Source organism: Phalangium opilio, unplaced genomic scaffold, assembly GCF_054372755.1.
Source record: "Phalangium opilio isolate 3A_F unplaced genomic scaffold, DU_Popi_V2 ptg000039l_1, whole genome shotgun sequence".
Lineage (NCBI taxonomy): Eukaryota > Metazoa > Arthropoda > Arachnida > Opiliones > Phalangiidae > Phalangium > Phalangium opilio.
This window is the reverse complement of record NW_028324162.1, coordinates 2,258,097-2,283,300: the sequence shown is the minus strand read 5'-3', so window position 1 is coordinate 2,283,300 and position 25,204 is coordinate 2,258,097. Positions and strand designations below refer to the sequence as shown.

The following is a 25,204-nucleotide window of genomic DNA, read 5'->3' as shown; positions in this document are numbered from 1 at the left end:
ACTGTTTTAAAAGTTGTGATTGAATTAGTTTGGTATGACTTCAACTCGCTATGAGGAACACATTGTAGAGCAAACTTATAACACGAAACACGTAAATGGACACCGACAAATGGTGGGCTGCGTATTTATTTCACTATTGGGCTTAGTTTCCAGAATTAAAACGTATTGTAGTTCAAATTAAAAGCTGCAATCCTTTTAAATATCACTAACGAGGAACTGTTTCTATCATGGTCTACACTGGAAATCTAGCTGTAAATATAAACGATGTCGCATGTTTCTGTTAAATAGTAAATCTTTGACACGAACCATTTTGAAAAGAATGGAAAATTTAATGATACAAAATTTTTGGGCAAATGTAATTTTGGTGAAAAAAACGAAGATAAGTATTTTTTTTAAAATAATTGATGTTTTATAATCATGTCTTTAAAGAAAAAGTTTAATATCTGTTCATAGCCGACTTGTATTAATAAAGGCCTATAGGTAGGAAGATAACCATGGGGCGGCATACCGATTTTTTAGCGACCGCTAGATGTCGTTCTTAGGGGGAAAATTTTGTGGCGGGAACTTCAAAACGAATGAAAATGCCAATAGGAGAAAGCTTACTTTTTGTCTTGAGGTTGGGTTTTTTTTTGGAATAAAGTAAGGCAGTTTTTTTTAGAAGTAATACATTTACTTGATAACAATATATTTGTCTTTATCTCATTTAAAGTGCGTTTAGTAAAGTATGTTTTCTACTTTCCTATCACAGTACAATGTAATATTTTCAAAATTAGTGTTTTGATAAGTACCTAACATATGAAATTTTTTAAATCACATTACGAATTTTCATATTTTCGGGGTAAGGGTTTTTATTTGTACGTTTTGACTGTTTCTTCAACGTCACATATCTTTGGCATAGTTGATCATTAGGGGTTTGACAAGATTATCTAACATAATATCACATAAATTAATATATACCTATTCCTTCCCCATTTTCAGCGTACCTATTCCTCCCCCATTTTCAGCGTACCTATTCCTCCCCATTTTCAGCGTACCTATTCCTCCCCCATTTTCAGCGTACCTATTCCTCCCCCATTTTCAGCGTACCTATTCCTCCCCCATTTTCAGAGTACCTATTCCTCCCCCATTTTCAGCGTACCTATTCCTCCCCCATTTTCAGCGTACCTATTCCTCCCCCATTTTCAGCGTACCTATTCCTCCCCCATTTTCAGCGTACCTATTCCTCCTCCATTTTCAGCGTACCTATTCCTCCCCTATTTTCACCGTACCTATTCTTCCCCCATTTTCAGCGTACCTATTCCTCCCCCATATTCAGCGTCCCACCAGACCCAATTTTTTCCGCAGTTAAGGTGCGTATTTCCCTCAGATTTCGTATCCACCCCCATCATCCTTGCCCTAAAATACCCCAGTAATGTTTTGGTAAATATAGACATATTCACAGGGTTGGCCAAATTACATGAACCTCAAATAAAAAATTATAATTACAAATCAAAACTATATTAAATTACAAATTATAAATCATCGTAGGATTCGTATCTGACTTTGTTAAAGAACCCTTAATGTTTCTACCTCGCCAAAATACTTTAGGTATTTTAAAGTATGCAATAACGCAATAAGTTACTAAACTTTTTCAATCCTACTGTATATATTCATTTATGTGATATTATGTTAGATAAGCTTGTCAAACCCTAATGATCCCCCGAAAATATGCAAAGTTGTAATGTGATTCAAAAAATTTCATATGTTAGGTACTAATCAAAACACTTATTTTGAAAGTATTACATTGTACTGTGATAGAAAAGTGGGAAACATACTTTACTAAACGCACTTTAAATGAGATAAAGACAAATATATTGTTATCAAGTAAATGTATTACTTCTAAAACAAACTGCCTTACTTTATTTCAAAAAAAAACCCAACCTCAAGACAAAAAGTAAGCTTTGTCCTATTGGCATTTTCATTCGTTTTGAAGTTCCCGCCACAAAATTTTCCCCCTAAGGGCGACATCTAGCGGCGGCAGATCACGACGGCCATTGCCAATATCAGAAAAAAAACCGAGGATCACCTATAGGCCTTTATTAATACAAGTCGGCTATGATCTGTTACTTCGGTCATTCCATATTGTTTTCTTATCATTTACTTTTTCAAGTCTTTGTCCACGAAGACATTTTTTATTAATATCTGTTCCTTCAGTCTTCATTTTAATTAAGATTGTTAAGAAACTGTGGCATTTTTAAAATCTGCACTAAGCACAAACATAAATATAGGGGAGCGTAAGCATAAGGGACCTAATATTGCTAGTTAGTTACTAATGCTTTCAGGTACCAGTTAATCAGTTATCACCAATGAGATTAATTTATCACTGAAAACATCAAATTTCCATACTAAATTTATTTTGGCCTTTCCTTAACCCCTGGCTTTGAGCATTAAAATATTTAAAATAACTCTGAGGATTATCTAGAAACATTTCTACTGATATTTCAAATTGAGAAGAATCAGAGTCATCGTTTTGAGTCTTTCAGATGACTGGCTTGGACTTATGTTGCTGGTATTTGGTTTTCGTTGTAGCAGTGTAACCAGGGATAAGGGAATTGAGATGGATTGCAAATGATGATGGGCGACCTACGGCACCGCATCTCTCCCAATGTACCTCGCGCACGCCCCTACCCTTCGGTAGGCGATTGCTAAGTGCTGCCGCGTAGCGCCATTTTATTTGTATGAGAGCTAGCTTCTAATTTTAAGATAGAGGGGGCGCCCTTTACAATTTCATCCAGTACGAGTGTACGACGTTACCTAACCGCTGAGGATGCTGGGAGGACTAGGGTGCCGTAGGTGGGGGTACACAGGCAACGCTATAGGTATGGGGGTTTCCAATACAAGCTGTAACCAAAGAGAATATAGGGGAGGAGTGGAAAGAGGGGAAAATCTTGTTGCTCTTTTCTACCGCGCATCTTCAATTCGCAGTACCGAGGCATTTCCGTTTGAGACATTTAACGGTATCGTAGATGGCGCGACTGAGCCGGAAACTCCCTCGTACCACTAGTATAATTTAGGGGCAACAATGTAATAGGTACTTGGCAGTACTACGTCATGCAACGTCAGGCTACCTTCCACTAGTGCTTAAACACATACCAGGAGGAGGGGCTTATATAGCTTTCATTCTGTTAAAAAAACATACCATAATGGCGCTGGGGGCGGAGTTAAGCCCGAATTGCCAAGTCCCTATTTAGCCTTGTGAAGCAGGGGATCTTCAACTCCTCCCCTATATTCTCTTTGGTGTAACTGAGACAAAGATTCTTCCTGCAAGCATAGCCCACTCGATCCGCGCTCATGGACGCAAGCTGCTCGTGCTATATAATAATATTTGACCACGTCGTCTACTAAACTTAGGAATTGGACAATTAAACTTTTTGAGTTAATGTCTGGACTCTGGTTACCCTTGCATTTTCTTAGTGGTTCCGTGGTTTTATTTTTAAACTGGTCATTTGCCCTGTATCATTATTGTGTAAGAGACAGCCTGGCAGCCCCGTATTTGTTTACCCTGCCCATAGCCCACTAGATCACGCGTAACACTACGCAAGATGCAGAGTAGCGTCCGTGAGCATGGATCGAGTGGGCTATGCCCTGCCTGGCCAAGTCAGCTGACTTAGGTGAAATATTTATTACTTCTATGCGACTTAATTCTAGACATTCTTGAACGAATCATCTTGTGAAAATTTTATAAGACAGGCTTCTGGCGCTGGGTTTTTTCCGAGCCAAATTTGCTTTTTTAATTTAAAAAAATTAATTTCAACCGTTTTTCCTCTCTTCAGAAATTACTAATGATAGTGTGTTACATATTTATCCAAAATTTATATTAATTAACACACTGTACATCCCTTTAATTTGTAATTTCGCGCTTGGAAGAGGCTGAATTAAAAATATTGATTTGATGACAGGAATTAGTGATAGTGTGATTGAATCTATCATTTATTTTGCCAGCAAAAAACGTATCTTCGTAGCGGTAACCCTTGTCTAGAAACCAGGGAATGAACCCTTCTGCGTAGTTTGAATTAATCTACTTTACACATCAAAAATGTATCTAATTTAAACAAAAACCTTTATTCTAAATTATAGCGGTTATAAATAGTAATTAAAAACGTAACTGTTACCTAATAAAAATGATTGCAAGAGCCGGGATAAAAAACTGGTTTGTCAGCAGGGTTTAGTGATCGTGTGATTTAATCTATCATTTATTTTACCACTAATTTAAACAAACAAAATGATCTGCGCAGTGGTTACCGTTGACCGCATGCACCAGATATATTCTCTGTAGCGTTTATCGTTGGTAATCTGGCCATTCTTTATTGTTTTCTTAGGTAACGTTAGAATGAGCGCAAAATAATTAATAATTCAATTGTTACCTAGTACAAATGATTGGAAGGACCTGAATTAAAAATATTGGTTGATTTGGTGACAGGGTTTAGTGATAGTGTGATTGAATCTATCATTTATTTTACCAGTAAAAAACGTATCTTCGTAGCGGTAACCGTTGCCTGATGGCACCAGTCGAGAAACCAGGGAACGAACCCTTGTGCGTAGTTTGCACAAAGTTTAATATCTATTACTTCGGTTATTCCATTTTGTTTTCTTATCATTTACTTTTTCAAGTCTTTGTCCACGAAGACATTTTTTATTAATATCTGTTCCTTCAGTCTTCATTTTAATTAAGATTGTTAAGAAACTGTTGCATTTTAAAAATCTCCACTAAGCACAAACATAAATATAGAGGAGCGTAAGCATAAGGGACCTAATATTGCTAGTTAGTGACTAATGCTTTCAGGTACCAGTTAATCAGTTATCACCAATGAGATTAATTTATCACTGAAAACATCAAATTTTCATAATAAAATTATTTTGGCCTTTTTCAAGTGCTACTATTATTCTTTTTTATTGGGCGCGTTTCCGCATATATTTAATTTGATTCTTCCGCAATTCACCCAAAACAGTTTCCCCTATTCCCTGTTCTCCCCAACCCATTTCTCCCGATAATATTAAATATTTAAATATATGCGGAAACGTGCCCAATAAAAAAGAATAATAGTAGCACTTGAAAAACCTTTTAAGAATAAAAATAACACTTAATTATATAAAAGCAATGACTCGCCAAAGTTCTTTGTGTCCTTACACCAATTTGAAGCTGTAATTCTCAGGTAAAAAACGTCCCTATCAGTTAGAACACCTTGTTGTCCTATTTGCAATTAAAAAAAGCATTTTTTCTATTGAAATTTACAGTATAAAAGAAACCTTAACCTAATGTTTTTACCAAGGTATCGTCATATTAGTTTAATTAGTAACATGGCTGACAGAATTTTTATTCGACTGGAAATAGTTCGGCTTCATGAGCAAGGTCTTTGCAATAGAGCAATAGCGCGGCAATTAAATGTTTCACCGACCACAGTGGCTACATGGATTGATCGTCAAAGAAATAATGAATTTAACGGTGGAGCTGATAGGGAGAGAGCCGGACGACCAAGGGCCCTAACGGACAGAGACCTCCGTCTGATAGGTCGGACGAGTAGGGCACAACCTTTTTTAACCGCGAGGCTCGTTAGAGCTAAACTGGAGCTGCAAGCCAGTGTAAGAACTGTGGGAAGAGCCTTGGCAAGCCAAGGGCTGCACGGAAGGGTCGCTTTTTAAAAAGATAAGTTGACTGCGGCAAACCGACAAGCGAGGTTCGAATTTGCTCAAGAGCATTTAAATTGGACACTGGAGCAGTGGGAAACCGTGGTCTTTACGGATGAGAAGAGTTTCGTCGTTGGACATAATGGCCAGGTAATTTTAATTAGTTCGGAAGTGTGTTGAATGAGGAGATAGACATAGAGTAACAAAGCCTATCGTTAGAGTATTTATTACTTTACACTCGCTCACCATTAATCAAGTATGTTTGACGTTTTAAAGATATGGGTTAGAAGACCTGTTGGCATGCGCTACAGAGAGCCCTACATCACCGAGGTTCAACGCAGTGGTCGATTTTCCGTAAACGTTTGGGGTTGGCTATCGGCGGTGAATTCCGGATGTTTGGTTCATATCGAAGGACGAAACAATGCCCAACGATATGTCCAACTCTTGGAAAACGACGCTTTGCCCAGCATATTGGAAAGGTTTCCCGACGGAAACTTTACCTTCATGCACGACCGCGCTCCAATACATACGGCAAGATTGGCCACAGAAGCGCTGGAGAGGCTTAGTGCGACTCACGGTTTTAGGGTAAGTGTCTTATCACCGATGTTAAATGTTCTATCACAGCTTAATTAACGATAGCATTACATTATTTCTGTTAATGTATCGTAAAGGTTATGAACTGGCCTTCAAAAGGGTGCGACATGAACCCGATAGAAAATCTCTGGGCGGAAATGGTCCGAAACGTTGACCATGTCAACGTTAGAAATGCAGAACAATTACTGGAAGCTGTGCAAAATGCTTGGCGAGATATAAAATTAAACGTGGAGTTATTCCAGTCCTACCACAACTCGATGCCTAATAGGATTCGAGAGGTCTACGAAAACCAAGGATATTGGTCGCGTTATTGAAACGTCGTTTTGTGCAATAAGCCCATTTATTTTTTTGTTTTTTCTTTATTCCAAGTATGCCAAGTTAAATAACCCCGATTTATAAAATATATGCAGCTATGTTTCTATAATGTCCAATGCTAAGTAACATTATTTTGTTTTGGTTCGAATGCTGTCATCATACTTAGAAAATACAGCGGCCACACATTTTCGATTTATGTTAAAACTATTTCCAATAAAATGAAACTAGATCCTTAAATTATGAACTTTGAGTTGACACATGATCTTTACTTCTTTCTTTGGGGGAAAACAACAATTGTCCTAAGTAGGCATATAATAAAATTACAACTTTATATGCTCTCCGATAACGTTTAGGAAAATACTTTGGGAGATTATACACAATGCTTAATTCATCTTGAATTGTTTCACCGTAAATATTAACTTCATTAGATTTACTTCTGTGTGTTTTTACACATTTCTGCGCCACAATCTGTCTAAAATTCACATATATAAATTCAAATACTATTTGAAACAAACCATTAAGGTTGCAGTTGTAAAGTAGTACTACGATTATTTGGTCCGATTCTTGGTATACCCTACGGTTACAATGTTAAAAAACATAATAACCTACCTTCTTGAAAACACAATACGAAAGAGACATTTTCTGTAAATTTCACGAATACCAACCGTTCTACTATTACGTAGGGCTTTTTATTTTTGTCAAATATTACGTTCCAAAATTCAATCTTAGGTATCATTGCAAAAAAGGCAACGAAAGTTTAAAGAGGTAGTTGTTAATTTTCAAATGTGCAGGATTTAAGCAAATTCAACACTAAACCGATAAAGCTCGAAAGTATAGAAAACTTAAGCACATAAATATATTTCTGTCATAAGAATAATTGTAGTCTTAACCGTAAACATACTTCAATAATTTGAATTACATCAGGGATTCTACATGTAAGAGGTATCGGAAGCGGACATATAACCTAAGTTAAACATCTGACTCGGGCAGAGGGGTCTTTTAACTAGTAGAGGCGAAGGCTAGTGGTCCCTTTCAAGGACAAATTGAAAAGAAATCCAAAGCTGGTGAAACACGGCTCAACTGCGCATGGCACACCGCTGCCGGAGCCACTCGTTTCTGATCCCTCTTACATCTAGAATCCCTGAGATTGATAAACATACGCGTAGTATTAAATGAAGGGCCCTTGTAACCATTCCCCATAATTTGTAACACTTTTTCTATATTCTTCATTTTCGATTTTCATCTATTTCGGATATTATGTCACTGGAATTCGATCAAACATTATTATAGACCAATTTGAAATTTCCTTAGCATAAGCCAACACTCAAGGGGTAAGCCCGCCATCGGGGTAAACTCGTGATTCTAAGAAGCTCCGCTAGAGGCAGTGCGAGTTGGCAATAGCCTCCTGCATGGCGTGAGCACGGGACCCAATATAGCCCTGCTTCTTGGCGTGAAGCAGTTTACCCCGATGGCAGCCTCGCCCCTGCGTGTTATTTTATCTGTGTGTAATTTCCGAATTGGTCTATTAAAGTCCATTCTAACATCTATTCCTTAAGAGTTCACAACCTTCAATACACGTTGCTCCGCATTCGAAACATTTATTCTCTAGACGTTTCAAATGTATAATTAAACTTAAGTCCAACTCCTAGCCCAGTATACGTGATTTACGAGAAGCTTCCTCTAGGGCGCTGCCATAGCGAGTGACAGCCGGGCGTGCCTTTGTTAGTGGCTGACATGGAGAGTGAGTAAACGTGCCTCTGTAGCCTTGACTGAAGAATTCTCCGAAAAGGGGGAGGTAACCTCGTAAGTCCTGTATAGAGCCCCTCCCTTCAACACATAATGAAACGTTTAAATTATCTTAATGGCTCACTTAAACTATGGTTTGCCAACGCTGCTGACGGAGACGGCAAAAAATACCCATGGGCCTTAGTTGCTAACTCGCTATAAGGAAAATAAGACTCGCCTCTTCTTTCATCCCCCCCCGTCGCGGGGAAGGGGGGGTCGTGACTATGACGTGCGCCAAAATAACCCTGTTCTCCATTCCTTCTTAGAAAATTAAATGTGTTAATAATAAAACGAAAAGCCACCCAAATAGTATCGATCAAACATTTATTTTCCCAGGCGCCAAATACCATCATGCAAAATTCTGGAAACGTTTTCTTCTCGAAAATCCTCTCACTTTTAACCTATCACAAAACTCGTGTATTATATTTAATTCACTGAATACCATTTATGCAAACTCTAATTGTAATTCAAACATTTCTCAATTTCCAAACCGCCCTGAACATTCATTCCCATGTTAGTCTCTTCCCTTATTTCGTAACACCCGGTTTTCACTGGGCGAATTTTATGCGTTTTTCGCATTATTTTGCGGAAAAGGAAAAACCTTTCCTCTTTTTTTGGCGAATTTCGCGATTTTGCGTTGTGGGTGCTATTTCTATTTTTGCGAATTTTCCCGAGGCGCGTTTTTCTTTTCCGTTGGCACGAACCAATTATTGAGGGTTTGCTGGTCACGTGGTTAAGTCATCGCTTTTAATATTTCTGAATTTCAGGGTGAAATTACATTTAGTAGGGTTTGACCATCTTGTTTATCTCCGCTTTTCCTTTACTACAGAGTTTAGTTGATTCTGATACAACAAAATAATCGTTAGGCTTATTTTTCATCATTTTGGACGTCGCGTTTTGGGTCATAACTTTTGACTTTCTAAACCGATTTTCAATATGAAAATAGTTTTGGATTCTGTGTGGCAAGACGCGTGCAATGACCCCATTGTCGACCCATTTGGTGCATTATTTCGTCATGTCATTATCGGGGGTCTTTACCATTTCCGGTATTACTATCACCCAAATTATGCAACTGTGCAATATTTCTGTGCAAAATAATTTCGTGAAGCAGATCTATCTAGAAAGTCCTATTTTATTGCTCTAGTGCAAATAGAAATTAAATGGCAGCCAAATGAAAATGTCCAGAAACTTTTGTCGGGGTCTGTACTTTTAAAAAAAATCATAAACACGATCCTTTAGTAGGTCACATCTATATCTATATAAATCAAAGTCCTGACTGACTGACTGATAATCAACGCCCAGCCCAAACCGCTTGCCCTAAAGGGCTGAAAATTTGCAGGAACGTTACTCATAAGTAGTAGGCGCGTACTAAGAAAGATTTTTCCAATCCGCCACCATCTTAAAAAATGGCGCCCAGAAATGTAAAAAATATTCTCTATGCAATTAAGTACGCGCGTTTCAACCGATTTCACAAATATTTAGTACAATGGTTTCCTTTAACCTATAGACGGGCTGAATGGTCTTTCGGGTTCGATTTTTCGCCATCTTTTAAAATGGCGCCCAGAAATGTAAGAAAATATTCTCTATGCAATAATGTCCGCGCGTTTCAACCGATTTCACAAATATTTAGTACAATGGTTTCCTTTAACCTATAGACGGGCTGAATGGCATTTTGGGTTCGATTTGTTGCCATCTTTTTAAATGACGGCCAAAAACTTAAAAACCCTTCTTTATGGAATAATGTCCGCGTGAAAAGTAATAAAAAATATCCCGACGGGCTGACGGACTGTGCCGAGTGCCTTCGCTCGTAGGGTGCTACAAAAATATTAGTCATCAGTAAAATCTACACATTCTTTATATAATTTTAGATGGAAGTTCTTATTACACGCGAGCGACGCCGCGGGTAACGGCTAGTTACTATATAATGATCACAGAAAAAGGTAGTTATAGAAACCAGCGAATACAACTGTATTGTTAAAAAATGCTCAAAACTCAACACAAACACTGCTATTTCCCAAAACAGCAGCCGCTATTTCTAAAACAGCAGTTTTTAAAAACTCCGCTGTTTTTTTGAATCGTGGTTGCTATTTCGAGAACTACTCTACAGGGAACTGCTCATATGAGGCACACCCTCTACGCCAGCCACCGGATCGCCAACACCCTCTTCGCCTGCCACCGTATCGCCAACACCCAATTCGACTGCCACCGGATCGCCAACACCCTCTTCTCCTTCCGTCGGATCGCTAGCACCCTTTTCGCCTGCCACCGGATCGCCAGCACCCTCTTATCCTGCCACCGGATCGCCAGCACCCTCCCAGCCTGCCACCGGATCGCCAACACCCTCTTCTCCTGCCACCGGATCGCCAGCACCCTCCCCGCCTGCCACCGGATCGCCAGCACTCTCCCCGCCTGCCACCGGATCGCCAGCGCCCATTTTGCCTACCACCGGATCGCCAGCACTCTCCCCGCCTGCCATCGGATCGCCAGCGCCCATTTTGCCTACCACCGGATCGCCAACACCCATTTCGCCACCCACCGCATCACCAGACCCATTTCGCCAGCACAGATTTCATCCGCCACCGCATCGCCAGCACCCATTTCGCCCGCCACCGCATCGCCAACATCTTCTTCGCCCGCCACCGCATCGCCAACATCTTCTTCGCCCGCCACCGCATCGCCAACATCTTCTTCGCCCGCCACCGCATCGCCAACATCTTCTTCGCCCGCCACCGCATCGCCAACATCTTCTTCGCCCGCCACCGCATCGCCAACATCTTCTTCGCCCGCCACCGCATCGCCAACATCTTCTTCGCCCGCCACCGCATCGCCAACATCTTCTTCGCCCGCCACCGCATCGCCAACATCTTCTTCGTCCGCCACCGCATCGCCAACATCTTCTTCGCCCGCCACCGCATCGCCAACATCTTCTTCGCCCGCCACCGCATTGCCAACATCTTCTTCGCCCGCCACGAAGTTGTTTATTATGGTGTAACCTTGCCCAGCTGGGTTATATGAACTCAAAAAGAACTAGGTTGATATTTTGGTTAGGTTAAAGTTGATTATTTCAACAAAATATTATTAGGTCAGGTTAGGCTAGGTTTTGATTCGTTTTGTTAGACTTAGGTTAGTAATATTTTGGAAATGGTGTAACAATGTTACACTTTTTCCAAAAACCTTAATGTTTTCAATTATATACTTCTGAAATAAAATAACCCTTTTGAATTATAATATGCCTTTTCCAAAACATTACTTTTTACAATTATCTTCTTCCGAAATAAAATAACCTTTCTCGAATTATAATATGCCTTTTCAAAAATAATACTGTTTACAAATATCTAATTCCGAAATAAAACAACCTCTCTCGAGTTGTATTATGCCTTTTCCTAATTATTGTAAACTGATGCAGCCTGAAGAATAGTACAATATTTAAATGTACTTTTAAAAAAATCATAAACACGATCCGTCAGCAGGTCACATTACTAATTAAATAATCACAGAAAAAGGTAGTTTTTGAAAATCAACGAATACAACTGTATTGTTAAAAAATGCTCAGAACTCAGCACAAAAACTGCTATTTCCCAAAACAGCAGTCGTTTTTTCTAAAACAACAGTTTTTAAAACTCCGCTGTTTTTTGGAATCGTGGTTGCTATTTCGAGAACTGCTCTACAGAGAACTCCTCATATGAGGTACACCCGGATCGCCAACACCCTCTTCGCCTGCCACTGGATCGCCAACACCCTCTTCGCCTGCCACTGGAACGCCAACACCCTCTTCGCCTGCCACTGGAACGCCAACACCCTCTTCGCCTGCCACTGGAACGCCAACACCCTCTTCGCCTGCCACTGGATCGTCAACACCCTCTTCGCCTGCCACTGGATCGCCAACACCCTAATAACCTGCCACCGGATCGCCAACACCCTCTTAACCTGCCACCGGATCGCCAAGACCCTCTACGCCATCCATCGGATCGCCATCACCCTCTACGCCATCCATCGGATCGCCATCACCCTCTACAACATCCATCGGATCGACATCACCCTCTACACCATCCATCGGATCGGCATCACCCTCTTAGCCTGCCATCGGATCGCCAGCACCCTCTACGCCAGCCATCGGATCGCTAGCACCCTTTTCGCCTGCCACCTGATCGCCAGCACCCTCTTATCCTGCCACCTGATCGCCAGCACCCTCTTATCCTGCCACCTGATCGCCAGCACCCTCTTATCCTGCCACCTGATAGCCAGCACCCTCTTATCCTGCCACCTGATCGCCAGTACCCTCTCCTCCTGCCACCGGATCGCCATCACCCTCTACGCCATCCATCGGATCGGCATCACCCTCTTAGCCTGCCATCGGATCGCCAGCACCCTCTACGCCAGCCATCGGATCGCCAGCACCCTCTACAACATCCATCGGATCGACATCACCCTCTACACCATCCATCGGATCGGCATCACCCTCTTAGCCTGCCATCGGATCGCCAGCACCCTCTACGCCAGCCATCGGATCGCCAGCACCCTCTACGCCAGCCATCGCATCGCCAGCACCCTCTACGCCAGCCATCGGATCGCCAGCACCCTTTTCGCCTGCCACCTGATCGCCAGCACCCTCTTATCCTGCCACCTGATCGCCAGCACCCTCTTATCCTGCCACCTGATCGCCAGCACCCTCTTATCCTGCCACCTGATCGCAAGTACCCTCTCCTCCTGCCACCGGATCGCCATCACCCTCTACGCCATCCATCGGATCAGCATCACCCTCTTAGCCTGCCATCGGATCGCCAGCACCCTCTACGCCAGCCATCGGATCGCCAGCACCCTCTACGCCAGCCATCGGATCGCCAGCACCCTTTTCGCCTGCCACCGGATCGCCAGCACCTTCTTATCCTGCCACGTGATCGCCAGCACCCTCTTATCCTGCCACCTGATCGCCAGCACCCTCTTATCCTGCCACCTGATCGCCAGTACCTTCTCCTCCTGCCACCGGATCGCCAACACCCTCTACGCCATCCATCGGATCGGCATCACCCTCTTAGCCTGCCATCGGGTCGCCAGCACCCTCTACGCCAGCCACAGGATCGCCAGCACCCTCCCCGCCTGCCACCGGATCGCCAGCACTCTCCCCGCCGGCCACCGGATCGCCAGCGCCCATTTTGCCTACCACCGGATCGCCAGCACTCTCCCCGCCTGCCATCGGATCGCCAGCGCCCATTTTGCCTACCACCGGATCGCCAACACCCATTTCGCCACCCACCGCATCACCAGACCCATTTCGCCAGCACACATTTCATCCGCCACCGCATCGCCAGCACCCATTTCGCCCGCCACCGCATCGCCAACATCTTCTTCGCCCGCCACCGCATCGCCAACATCTTCTTCGCCCGCCACCGCATCGCCAACATCTTCTTCGCCCGCCACCGCATCGCCAACATCTTCTTCGCCCGCCACCGCATCGCCAACATCTTCTTCGCCCGCCACCGCATCGCCAACATCTTCTTCGCCCGCCACCGCATCGCCAACATCTTCTTCGCCCGCCACCGCATCGCCAACATCTTCTTCGCCCGCCACCGCATCGCCAACATCTTCTTCGCCCGCCACCGCATCGCCAACATCTTCTTCGCCCGCCACCGCATCGCCAACATCTTCTTCGTCCGCCACCGCATCGCCAACATCTTCTTCGCCCGCCACCGCATCGCCAACATCTTCTTCGCCCGCCACCGCATTGCCAACATCTTCTTCGCCCGCCACGAAGTTGTTTATTATGGTGTAACCTTGCCCAGCTGGGTTATATGAACTCAAAAAGAACTAGGTTGATATTTTGGTTAGGTTAAAGTTGATTATTTCAACAAAATATTATTAGGTCAGGTTAGGCTAGGTTTTGATTCGTTTTGTTAGACTTAGGTTAGTAATATTTTGGAAATGGTGTAACAATGTTACACTTTTTCCAAAAACCTTAATGTTTTCAATTATATACTTCTGAAATAAAATAACCCTTCTTGAATTATAATATGCCTTTTCCAAAACATTACTTTTTACAATTATCTTCTTCCGAAATAAAATAACCTTTCTCGAATTATAATATGCCTTTTCAAAAATAATACTGTTTACAAATATCTAATTCCGAAATAAAACAACCTCTCTCGAGTTGTATTATGCCTTTTCCTAATTATTGTAGACTGATGCAGCCTGAAGAATAGTACAATATTTAAATGTACTTTTAAAAAAATCATAAACACGATCCGTCAGCAGGTCACATTACTAATTAAATAATCACAGAAAAAGGTAGTTTTTGAAAATCAACGAATACAACTGTATTGTTAAAAAATGCTCAGAACTCAGCACAAAAACTGCTATTTCCCAAAACAGCAGTCGTTTTTTCTAAAACAACAGTTTTTAAAACTCCGCTGTTTTTTTGGAATCGTGGTTGCTATTTCGAGAACTGCTCTACAGAGAACTCCTCATATGAGGTACACCCGGATCGCCAACACCCTCTTCGCCTGCCACTGGATCGCCAACACCCTCTTCGCCTGCCACTGGAACGCCAACACCCTCTTCGCCTGCCACTGGAACGCCAACACCCTCTTCGCCTGCCACTGGAACGCCAACACCCTCTTCGCCTGCCACTGGATCGTCAACACCCTCTTCGCCTGCCACTGGATCGCCAACACCCTAATAACCTGCCACCGGATCGCCAACACCCTCTTAACCTGCCACCGGATCGCCAAGACCCTCTACGCCATCCATCGGATCGCCATCACCCTCTACGCCATCCATCGGATCGCCATCACCCTCTACAACATCCATCGGATCGACATCACCCTCTACACCATCCATCGGATCGGCATCACCCTCTTAGCCTGCCATCGGATCGCCAGCACCCTCTACGCCAGCCATCGGATCGCTAGCACCCTTTTCGCCTGCCACCTGATCGCCAGCACCCTCTTATCCTGCCACCTGATCGCCAGCACCCTCTTATCCTGCCACCTGATCGCCAGCACCCTCTTATCCTGCCACCTGATAGCCAGCACCCTCTTATCCTGCCACCTGATCGCCAGTACCCTCTCCTCCTGCCACCGGATCGCCATCACCCTCTACGCCATCCATCGGATCGGCATCACCCTCTTAGCCTGCCATCGGATCGCCAGCACCCTCTACGCCAGCCATCGGATCGCCAGCACCCTCTACAACATCCATCGGATCGACATCACCCTCTACACCATCCATCGGATCGGCATCACCCTCTTAGCCTGCCATCGGATCGCCAGCACCCTCTACGCCAGCCATCGGATCGCCAGCACCCTCTACGCCAGCCATCGCATCGCCAGCACCCTCTACGCCAGCCATCGGATCGCCAGCACCCTTTTCGCCTGCCACCTGATCGCCAGCACCCTCTTATCCTGCCACCTGATCGCCAGCACCCTCTTATCCTGCCACCTGATCGCCAGCACCCTCTTATCCTGCCACCTGATCGCAAGTACCCTCTCCTCCTGCCACCGGATCGCCATCACCCTCTACGCCATCCATCGGATCAGCATCACCCTCTTAGCCTGCCATCGGATCGCCAGCACCCTCTACGCCAGCCATCGGATCGCCAGCACCCTCTACGCCAGCCATCGGATCGCCAGCACCCTTTTCGCCTGCCACCGGATCGCCAGCACCTTCTTATCCTGCCACCTGATCGCCAGCACCCTCTTATCCTGCCACCTGATCGCCAGCACCCTCTTATCCTGCCACCTGATCGCCAGCACCCTCTTATCCTGCCACCTGATTGCCAGCACCCTCTTATCCTGCCACGTGATCGCCAGCACCCTCTTATCCTGCCACCTGATCGCCAGCACCCTCTTATCCTGCCACCTGATCGCCAGTACCTTCTCCTCCTGCCACCGGATCGCCAACACCCTCTACGCCATCCATCGGATCGGCATCACCCTCTTAGCCTGCCATCGGGTCGCCAGCACCCTCTACGCCAGCCATCGGATCGCCAGCACCCTCTACGCCAGCCATCGGATCGCCAGCACCCTCTACGCCAGCCATCGGATCGCCAGCACCCTTTTCGCCTGCCACCGGATCGCCAGCACCCTCTTATCCTGCCACCGGATCGCCAGCACCCTCTTATCCTGCCACCGGATCGCCAGCACCCTCTTATCCTGCCACCTGATCGCTAGTACCCTCTCCTCCTGCCACCGGATCGCCAACACCCTCTACGCCATCCATCGGATCGGCATCACCCTCTTAGCCTGCCATCGGGTCGCCAGCACCCTCTACGCCAGCCATCGGATCGCCAGCACCCTCTACGCCAGCCATCGGATCGCCAGCACCCTTTTCGCCTGCCACCGGATCGCCAGCACCCTCTTATCCTGCCACCTGATCGCCACCACCCTCTTATCCTGCCACCTGATCGCCAGCACCCTCTTATCCTGCCACCTGATCGCCAGCACCCTCTTATCCTGCCACGTGATCGCCAGCACCCTCTTATCCTGCCACGTGATCGCCAGCACCCTCTTATCCTGCCACCTGATCGCCAGCACCCTCTTATCCTGCCACCTGATCGCCAGTGCCTTCTCCTCCTGCCACCGGATCGCCAACACCCTCTACGCCATCCACTCAACACAAAAACTGCTATTTCCCAAAACAGCAGCCGTTTTTTCTAAAACAACAGTTTTTAAAACTCCGCTGTTTTTTTTGGAATCGTGGTTGCTATTTCGAGAACTGCTCTACAGAGAACTCCTCATATGAGGTACACCCGGATCGCCAACACCCTCTTCGCCTGCCACTGGATCGCCAACACCCTCTTCGCCTGCCACTGGATCGCCAACACCCTCTTCGCCTGCCACTGGATCGCCAACACCCTCTTCGCCTGCCACTGGAACGCCAACACCCTCTTCGCCTGCCACTGGAACGTCAACACCCTCTTCTCCTGCCACTGGATCGCCAACACCCTTATAACCTGCCATCGGATCGCCAACACCCTCTTAACCTGCCACCGGATCGCCAACACCCTCTTAACCTGCCACCGGATCGCCAAGACCCTCTATGCCATCAATCGGACCGCCATCACCCTCTACGCCATCCATCGGATCGCCATCAACATCTACGCCATCCATCGGATTGCCATCACCCTCTACGCCATCCATCGGATCGCCATCACCCTCTACGCCATCCATCGGATCGCCATCACCCTCTACGCCATCCATCGGATCGGCATCACCCTCTACGCCATCCATCGGATCGGCATTACCCTCTTAGCCTGCCATCGGATCGCCAGCACCCTCTACGCCAGCCATCGGATCGCCAGCACCCTTTTCGCCTGCCACCTGATCGCCAGCACCCTCTTATCCTGCCACCTGATCGCCAGCACCCTCTTATCCTGCCACCTGATCGCCAGCACCCTCTTATCCTGCCACCTGATCGCCAGCACCCTCTTATCCTGCCACCTGATCGCCAGCACCCTCTCCTCCTGCCACCGGATCGCCATCACCCTCTACGCCATCCATCGGATCGGCATCACCCTCTTAGCCTGACATCGGATCGCCAGCACCCTCTACGCCAGCCATCGGATCGCCAGCACCCTCTACGCCAGCCATCGGATCGCCAGCACCCTTTTCGCCTGCCACCGGATCGCCAGCACCCTCTTATCCTGCCACCGGATCGCCAGCACCCTCTTATCCTGCCACCGGATCGCCAGCACCCTCTTATCCTGCCACCGGATCGCCAGCACCCTTTTATCCTGCCACCTGATCGCCAGTACCTTCTCCTCCTGCCACCGGATCGCCAACACCCTCTACGCCATCCATCGGATCGGCATCACCCTCTTAGCCTGCCATCGGGTCGCCAGCACCCTCTACGCCAGCCATCGGATCGCCAGCACCCTCTACGCCAGCCATCGGATCGCCAGCACCCTTTTCGCCTGCCACCGGATCGCCAGCACCCTCTTATCCTGCCACCGGATCGCCAGCACCCTCTTATCCTGCCACCGGATCGCCAGCATCCTCTTATCCTGCCACCTGATCGCTAGTACCCTCTCCTCCTGCAACCGGATCGGCATCACCCTCTACGCCATCCACTCAACACAAAAACTGCTATTTCCCAAAACAGCAGCCGTTTTTTCTAAAACAACAGTTTTTAAAACTCCGCTGTTTTTTTTGGAATCGTGGTTGCTATTTCGAGAACTGCTCTACAGAGAACTCCTCATATGAGGTACACCCGGATCGCCAACACCCTCTTCGCCTGCCACAGGATCGCCAACACCCTCTTCGCCTGCCACAGGATCGCCAACACCCTCTTCGCCTGCCACTGGATCGCCAACACCCTCTTCGCCTGCCACTGGAACGCCAACACCCTCTTCGCCTGCCACTGGATCGTCAACACCCTCTTCGCCTGCCACTGGATCGCCAACACCCTAATAACCTGCCATCGGATCGCCAACACCCTCTTAACCTGCAACCGGATCGCCAACACCCTCTTAACCTGCCACCGGATCGCCAAGACCCTCTATGCCATCCATCGGATCGCCAAGACCCTCTACGCCATCCATCGGATCGCCATCAACATCTACGCCATCCATCGAATCACCATCACCCTCTACGCCATCCATCGGATCGCCATCACCCTCTACGCCATCCATCGGATCGGCATCACCCTCTACGCCATCCATCGGATCGGCATCACCCTCTACGCCAGCCATCGGATCGCCAGCACCCTCTACGCCAGCCATCGGATCGCCAGCACCCTTTTCGCCTGCCACCGGATCGCCAGCACCCTCTTATCCTGCCACCTGATCGCCACCACCCTCTTATCCTGCCACCTGATCGCCAGCACCCTCTTATCCTGCCACCTGATCGCCAGCACCCTCTTATCCTGCCACGTGATCGCCAGCACCCTCTTATCCTGCCACGTGATCGCCAGCACCCTCTTATCCTGCCACCTGATCGCCAGCACCCTCTTATCCTGCCACCTGATCGCCAGTGCCTTCTCCTCCTGCCACCGGATCGCCAACACCCTCTACGCCATCCACTCAACACAAAAACTGCTATTTCCCAAAACAGCAGCCGTTTTTTCTAAAACAACAGTTTTTAAAACTCCGCTGTTTTTTTTGGAATCGTGGTTGCTATTTCGAGAACTGCTCTACAGAGAACTCCTCATATGAGGTACACCCGGATCGCCAACACCCTCTTCGCCTGCCACTGGATCGCCAACACCCTCTTCGCCTGCCACTGGATCGCCAACACCCTCTTCGCCTGCCACTGGATCGCCAACACCCTCTTCGCCTGCCACTGGAACGCCAACACCCTCTTCGCCTGCCACTGGAACGTCAACACCCTCTTCTCCTGCCACTGGATCGCCAACACCCTTATAACCTGCCATCGGATCGCCAACACCCTCTTAACCTGCCACCGGATCGCCAACACCCTCTTAACCTGCCACCGGATCGCCAAGACCCTCTATGCCATCCATCGGACCGCCATCACCCTCTACGCCATCCATCGGATCGCCATCAACATCTACGCCATCCATCGGATTGCCATCACCCTCTACGCCATCCATCGGATCGCCATCACCCTCTACGCCATCCATCGGATCGCCATCACCCTCTACGCCATCCATCGGATCGGCATCACCCTCTACGCCATCCATCGGATCGGCATTACCCTCTTAGCCTGCCATCGGATCGCCAGCACCCTCTACGCCAGCCATCGGATCGCCAGCACCCTTTTCGCCTGCCACCTGATCGCCAGCACCCTCTTATCCTGCCACCTGATCGCCAGCACCCTCTTATCCTGCCACCTGATCGCCAGCACCCTCTTATCCTGCCACCTGATCGCCAGCACCCTCTTATCCTGCCACCTGATCGCCAGCACCCTCTCCTCCTGCCACCGGATCGCCATCACCCTCTACGCCATCCATCGGATCGGCATCACCCTCTTAGCCTGACATCGGATCGCCAGCACCCTCTACGCCAGCCATCGGATCGCCAGCACCCTCTACGCCAGCCATCGGATCGCCAGCACCCTTTTCGCCTGCCACCGGATCGCCAGCACCCTCTTATCCTGCCACCGGATCGCCAGCACCCTCTTATCCTGCCACCGGATCGCCAGCACCCTCTTATCCTGCCACCGGATCGCCAGCACCCTTTTATCCTGCCACCTGATCGCCAGTACCTTCTCCTCCTGCCACCGGATCGCCAACACCCTCTACGCCATCCATCGGATCGGCATCACCCTCTTAGCCTGCCATCGGGTCGCCAGCACCCTCTACGCCAGCCATCGGATCGCCAGCACCCTCTACGCCAGCCATCGGATCGCCAGCACCCTTTTCGCCTGCCACCGGATCGCCAGCACCCTCTTATCCTGCCACCGGATCGCCAGCACCCTCTTATCCTGCCACCGGATCGCCAGCATCCTCTTATCCTGCCACCTGATCGCTAGTACCCTCTCCTCCTGCAACCGGATCGGCATCACCCTCTACGCCATCCACTCAACACAAAAACTGCTATTTCCCAAAACAGCAGCCGTTTTTTCTAAAACAACAGTTTTTAAAACTTCGCTGTTTTTTTTGGAATCGTGGTTGCTATTTCGAGAACTGCTCTACAGAGAACTCCTCATATGAGGTACACCCGGATCGCCAACACCCTCTTCGCCTGCCACAGGATCGCCAACACCCTCTTCGCCTGCCACAGGATCGCCAACACCCTCTTCGCCTGCCACTGGATCGCCAACACCCTCTTCGCCTGCCACTGGAACGCCAACACCCTCTTCGCCTGCCACTGGATCGTCAACACCCTCTTCGCCTGCCACTGGATCGCCAACACCCTAATAACCTGCCATCGGATCGCCAACACCCTCTTAACCTGCAACCGGATCGCCAACACCCTCTTAACCTGCCACCGGATCGCCAAGACCCTCTATGCCATCCATCGGATCGCCAAGACCCTCTACGCCATCCATCGGATCGCCATCAACATCTACGCCATCCATCGAATCGCCATCACCCTCTACGCCATCCATCGGATCGCCATCACCCTCTACGCCATCCATCGGATCGGCATCACCCTTTACGCCATCCATCGGATCGGCATCACCCTCTTAGCCTGCCATCGGATCGCCAGCACCCTCTACGCCAGCCATCGGATCGCCAGCACCCTTTTCGCCTGCCACCTGATCGCCAGCAGCCTCTTATCCTGCCACCTGATCGCCAGCACCCTCTTATCCTGCCACCTGATCGCCAGCACCCTCTTATCCTGCCACCTGATCGCCAGTACCCTCTCCTCCTGCCACCGGATCGCCATCACCCTCTTATCCTGCCACCTGATCGCTAGTACCCTCTCCTCCTGCCATCGGATCGCCAGCACCCTCTACGCCAGCCATCGGATCGCCAGCACCCTCTACGCCAGCCATCGGATCGCCAGCACCCTCTACGCCAGCCACCTGATCGCCAGCACCCTCTTATCCTGCCACGTGATCGCCAGCACCCTCTTATCCTGCCACCTGATCGCCAGCACCCTCTTATCCTGCCACCTGATCGCCAGTACCTTCTCCTCCTGCCACTGGATCGCCAACACCCTCTACGCCATCCATCGGATCGGCATCACCCTCTTAGCCTGCCATCGGGTCGCCAGCACCCTGTACGCCAGCCATCGGATCGCCAGCACCCTCTACGCCAGCCATTGGATCGCCAACACCCTCTTCGCCTGCCACAGGATCGCCAACACCCTCTTCGCCTGCCACAGGATCGCCAACACCCTCTTCGCCTGCCACTGGATCGCCAACACCCTCTTCGCCTGCCACTGGAACGCCAACACCCTCTTCGCCTGCCACTGGATCGTCAACACCCTCTTCGCCTGCCACTGGATCGCCAACACCCTAATAACCTGCCATCGGATCGCCAACACCCTCTTAACCTGCAACCGGATCGCCAACACCCTCTTAACCTGCCACCGGATCGCCAAGACCCTCTATGCCATCCATCGGATCGCCAAGACCCTCTACGCCATCCATCGGATCGCCATCAACATCTACGCCATCCATCGAATCGCCATCACCCTCTACGCCATCCATCGGATCGCCATCACCCTCTACGCCATCCATCGGATCGGCATCACCCTCTACGCCATCCATCGGATCGGCATCACCCTCTTAGCCTGCCATCGGATCGCCAGCACCCTCTACGCCAGCCATCGGATCGCCAGCACCCTTTTCGCCTGCCACCTGATCGCCAGCAGCCTCTTATCCTGCCACCTGATCGCCAGCACCCTCTTATCCTGCCACCTGATCGCCAGCACCCTCTTATCCTGCCACCTGATCGCCAGTACCCTCTCCTCCTGCCACCGGATCGCCATCACCCTCTTATCCTGCCACCTGATCGCTAGTACCCTCTCCTCCTGCCATCGGATCGCCAGCACCCTCTACGCCAGCCATCGGATCGCCAGCACCCTCTACGCCAGCCATCGGATCGCCAGCACCCTCTACGCCAGCCACCTGATCGCCAGCACCCTCTTATCCTGCCACGTGATCGCCAGCACCCTCTTATCCTGCCACCTGATCGCCAGCACCCTCTTATCCTGCCACCTGATCGCCAGTACCTTCTCCTCCTGCCACTGGATCGCCAACACCCTCTACGCCATCCATCGGATCGGCATCACCCTCTTAGCCTGCCATCGGGTCGCCAGCACCCTGTACGCCAGCCATCGGATCGCCAGCACCCTCTACGCCAGCCATTGGATCGCCAGCACCCTTTTCGCCTGCCACCGGATCGCCAGCACCCTCTTATCCTGCCACCGGATTGCCAGCACCCTCTTATCCTGCCACCGGATCGCCAGCACCCTCTTATCCTGCCACCGGATCGCCAGCACCCTCTTATCCTGCCACCTGATCGCTAGTACCCTCTCCTCCTGCCACCGGATCGCCAACACCCTCTACGAAATCCATCGGATCGGCATCACCCTCTTAGCCTGCCATCGGGTCGCCAGCACCCTCTACGCCAGCCATCGGATCGCCAGCACCCTCTACGCCAGCCATTGGATCGCCAGCACCCTTTTCGCCTGCCACCGGATCGCCAGCACCCTCTTATCCTGCCACCGGATCGCCAGCACCCTCTTATCCTGCCACCGGATCGCCAGCACCCTCTTATCCTGCCACCTGATCGCTAGTACCCTCTCCTCCTGCCACCGGATCGCCAACACCCTCTACGCCATCCATCGGATCGGCATCACCCTCTTAGCCTGCCATCGGGTCGCCAGCACCCTCTACGCCAGCCATCGGATCGCCAGCACCCTCTACGCCAGCCATCGGATCGCCAGCACCCTTTTCGCCTGCCACCGGATCGCCAGCACCCTCTTATCCTGCCACCGGATCGCCAGCACCCTCTTATCCTGCCACCGGATCGCCAGCATCCTCTTATCCTGCCACCTGATCGCTAGTACCCTCTCCTCCTGCAACCGGATCGGCATCACCCTCTACGCCATCCACTCAACACAAAAACTGCTATTTCCCAAAACAGCAGCCGTTTTTTCTAAAACAACAGTTTTTAAAACTCCGCTGTTTTTTTTGGAATCGTGGTTGCTATTTCGAGAACTGCTCTACAGAGAACTCCTCATATGAGGTACACCCGGATCGCCAACACCCTCTTCGCCTGCCACAGGATCGCCAACACCCTCTTCGCCTGCCACTGGATCGCCAACACCCTCTTCGCCTGCCACTGGAACGCCAACACCCTCTTCGCCTGCCACTGGATCGTCAACACCCTCTTCGCCTGCCACTGGATCGCCAACACCCTAATAACCTGCCATCGGATCGCCAACACCCTCTTAACCTGCAACCGGATCGCCAACACCCTCTTAACCTGCCACCGGATCGCCAAGACCCTCTATGCCATCCATCGGATCGCCAAGACCCTCTACGCCATCCATCGGATCGCCATCAACATCTACGCCATCCATCGAATCGCCATCACCCTCTACGCCATCCATCGGATCGCCATCACCCTCTACGCCATCCATCGGATCGGCATCACCCTCTACGCCATCCATCGGATCGGCATCACCCTCTTAGCCTGCCATCGGATCGCCAGCACCCTCTACGCCAGCCACCTGATCGCCAGCACCCTCTTATCCTGCCACGTGATCGCCAGCACCCTCTTATCCTGCCACCTGATCGCCAGCACCCTCTTATCCTGCCACCTGATCGCCAGTACCTTCTCCTCCTGCCACTGGATCGCCAACACCCTCTACGCCATCCATCGGATCGGCATCACCCTCTTAGGCTGCCATCGGGTCGCCAGCACCCTCTACGCCAGCCATCGGATCGCCAGCACCCTCTACGCCAGCCATCGGATCGCCAGCACCCTTTTCGCCTGCCACCGGATCGCCAGCACCCTCTTATCCTGCCACCGGATCGCCAGCACCCTCTTATCCTGCCACCGGATCGCCAGCATCCTCTTATCCTGCCACCTGATCGCTAGTACCCTCTCCTCCTGCAACCGGATCGGCATCACCCTCTACGCCATCCACTCAACACAAAAACTGCTATTTCCCAAAACAGCAGCCGTTTTTTCTAAAACAACAGTTTTTAAAACTCCGCTGTTTTTTTCGGAATCGTGGTTGCTATTTCGAGAACTGCTCTACAGAGAACTCCTCATATGAGGTACACCCGGATCGCCAACACCCTCTTCGGCTGCCACAGGATCGCCAACACCCTCTTCGCCTGCCACTGGATCGCCAACACCCTCTTCGCCTGCCACTGGAACGCCAACACCCTCTTCGCCTGCCACTGGATCGTCAACACCCTCTTCGCCTGCCACTGGATCGCCAACACCCTAATAACCTGCCATCGGATCGCCAACACCCTCTTAA

The 25,204-nt window shown here is 49.3% G+C and overlaps 1 protein-coding gene and 1 long non-coding RNA gene across 4 annotated transcripts in view; both read right to left on the bottom strand.

The window, feature by feature from the left end:
* Nucleotides 1-3,260: 3,260 nt before the first annotated feature.
* On the bottom strand, nucleotides 3,261-4,582 carry LOC149681242 (uncharacterized). Of its 3 annotated transcripts, XR_016365545.1 has the most exons (4): nucleotides 4,500-4,519; nucleotides 4,404-4,426; nucleotides 4,152-4,332; nucleotides 3,261-4,081 (listed from the first exon to the last, which is right to left on the bottom strand). It is a non-coding gene; the product is annotated as an uncharacterized LOC149681242 (long non-coding RNA). The 3 variants fall into 3 exon arrangements; XR_016365543.1 differs by having other exon boundaries at nucleotides 4,152-4,426; nucleotides 4,500-4,582; XR_016365544.1 differs by having other exon boundaries at nucleotides 4,404-4,556.
* A 2,508-nt stretch (nucleotides 4,583-7,090) lies between these two features.
* LOC149681241 (uncharacterized) overlaps nucleotides 7,091-25,204 on the bottom strand; it is a 39,374-nt gene continuing 21,260 nt past the window's right edge. The window contains exon 4 of the mRNA XM_089834489.1: nucleotides 7,091-7,147. Within this exon, the coding sequence (XP_089690615.1) occupies nucleotides 7,091-7,147 (57 nt within the window). The remainder of the gene's footprint in view (nucleotides 7,148-25,204) is intronic.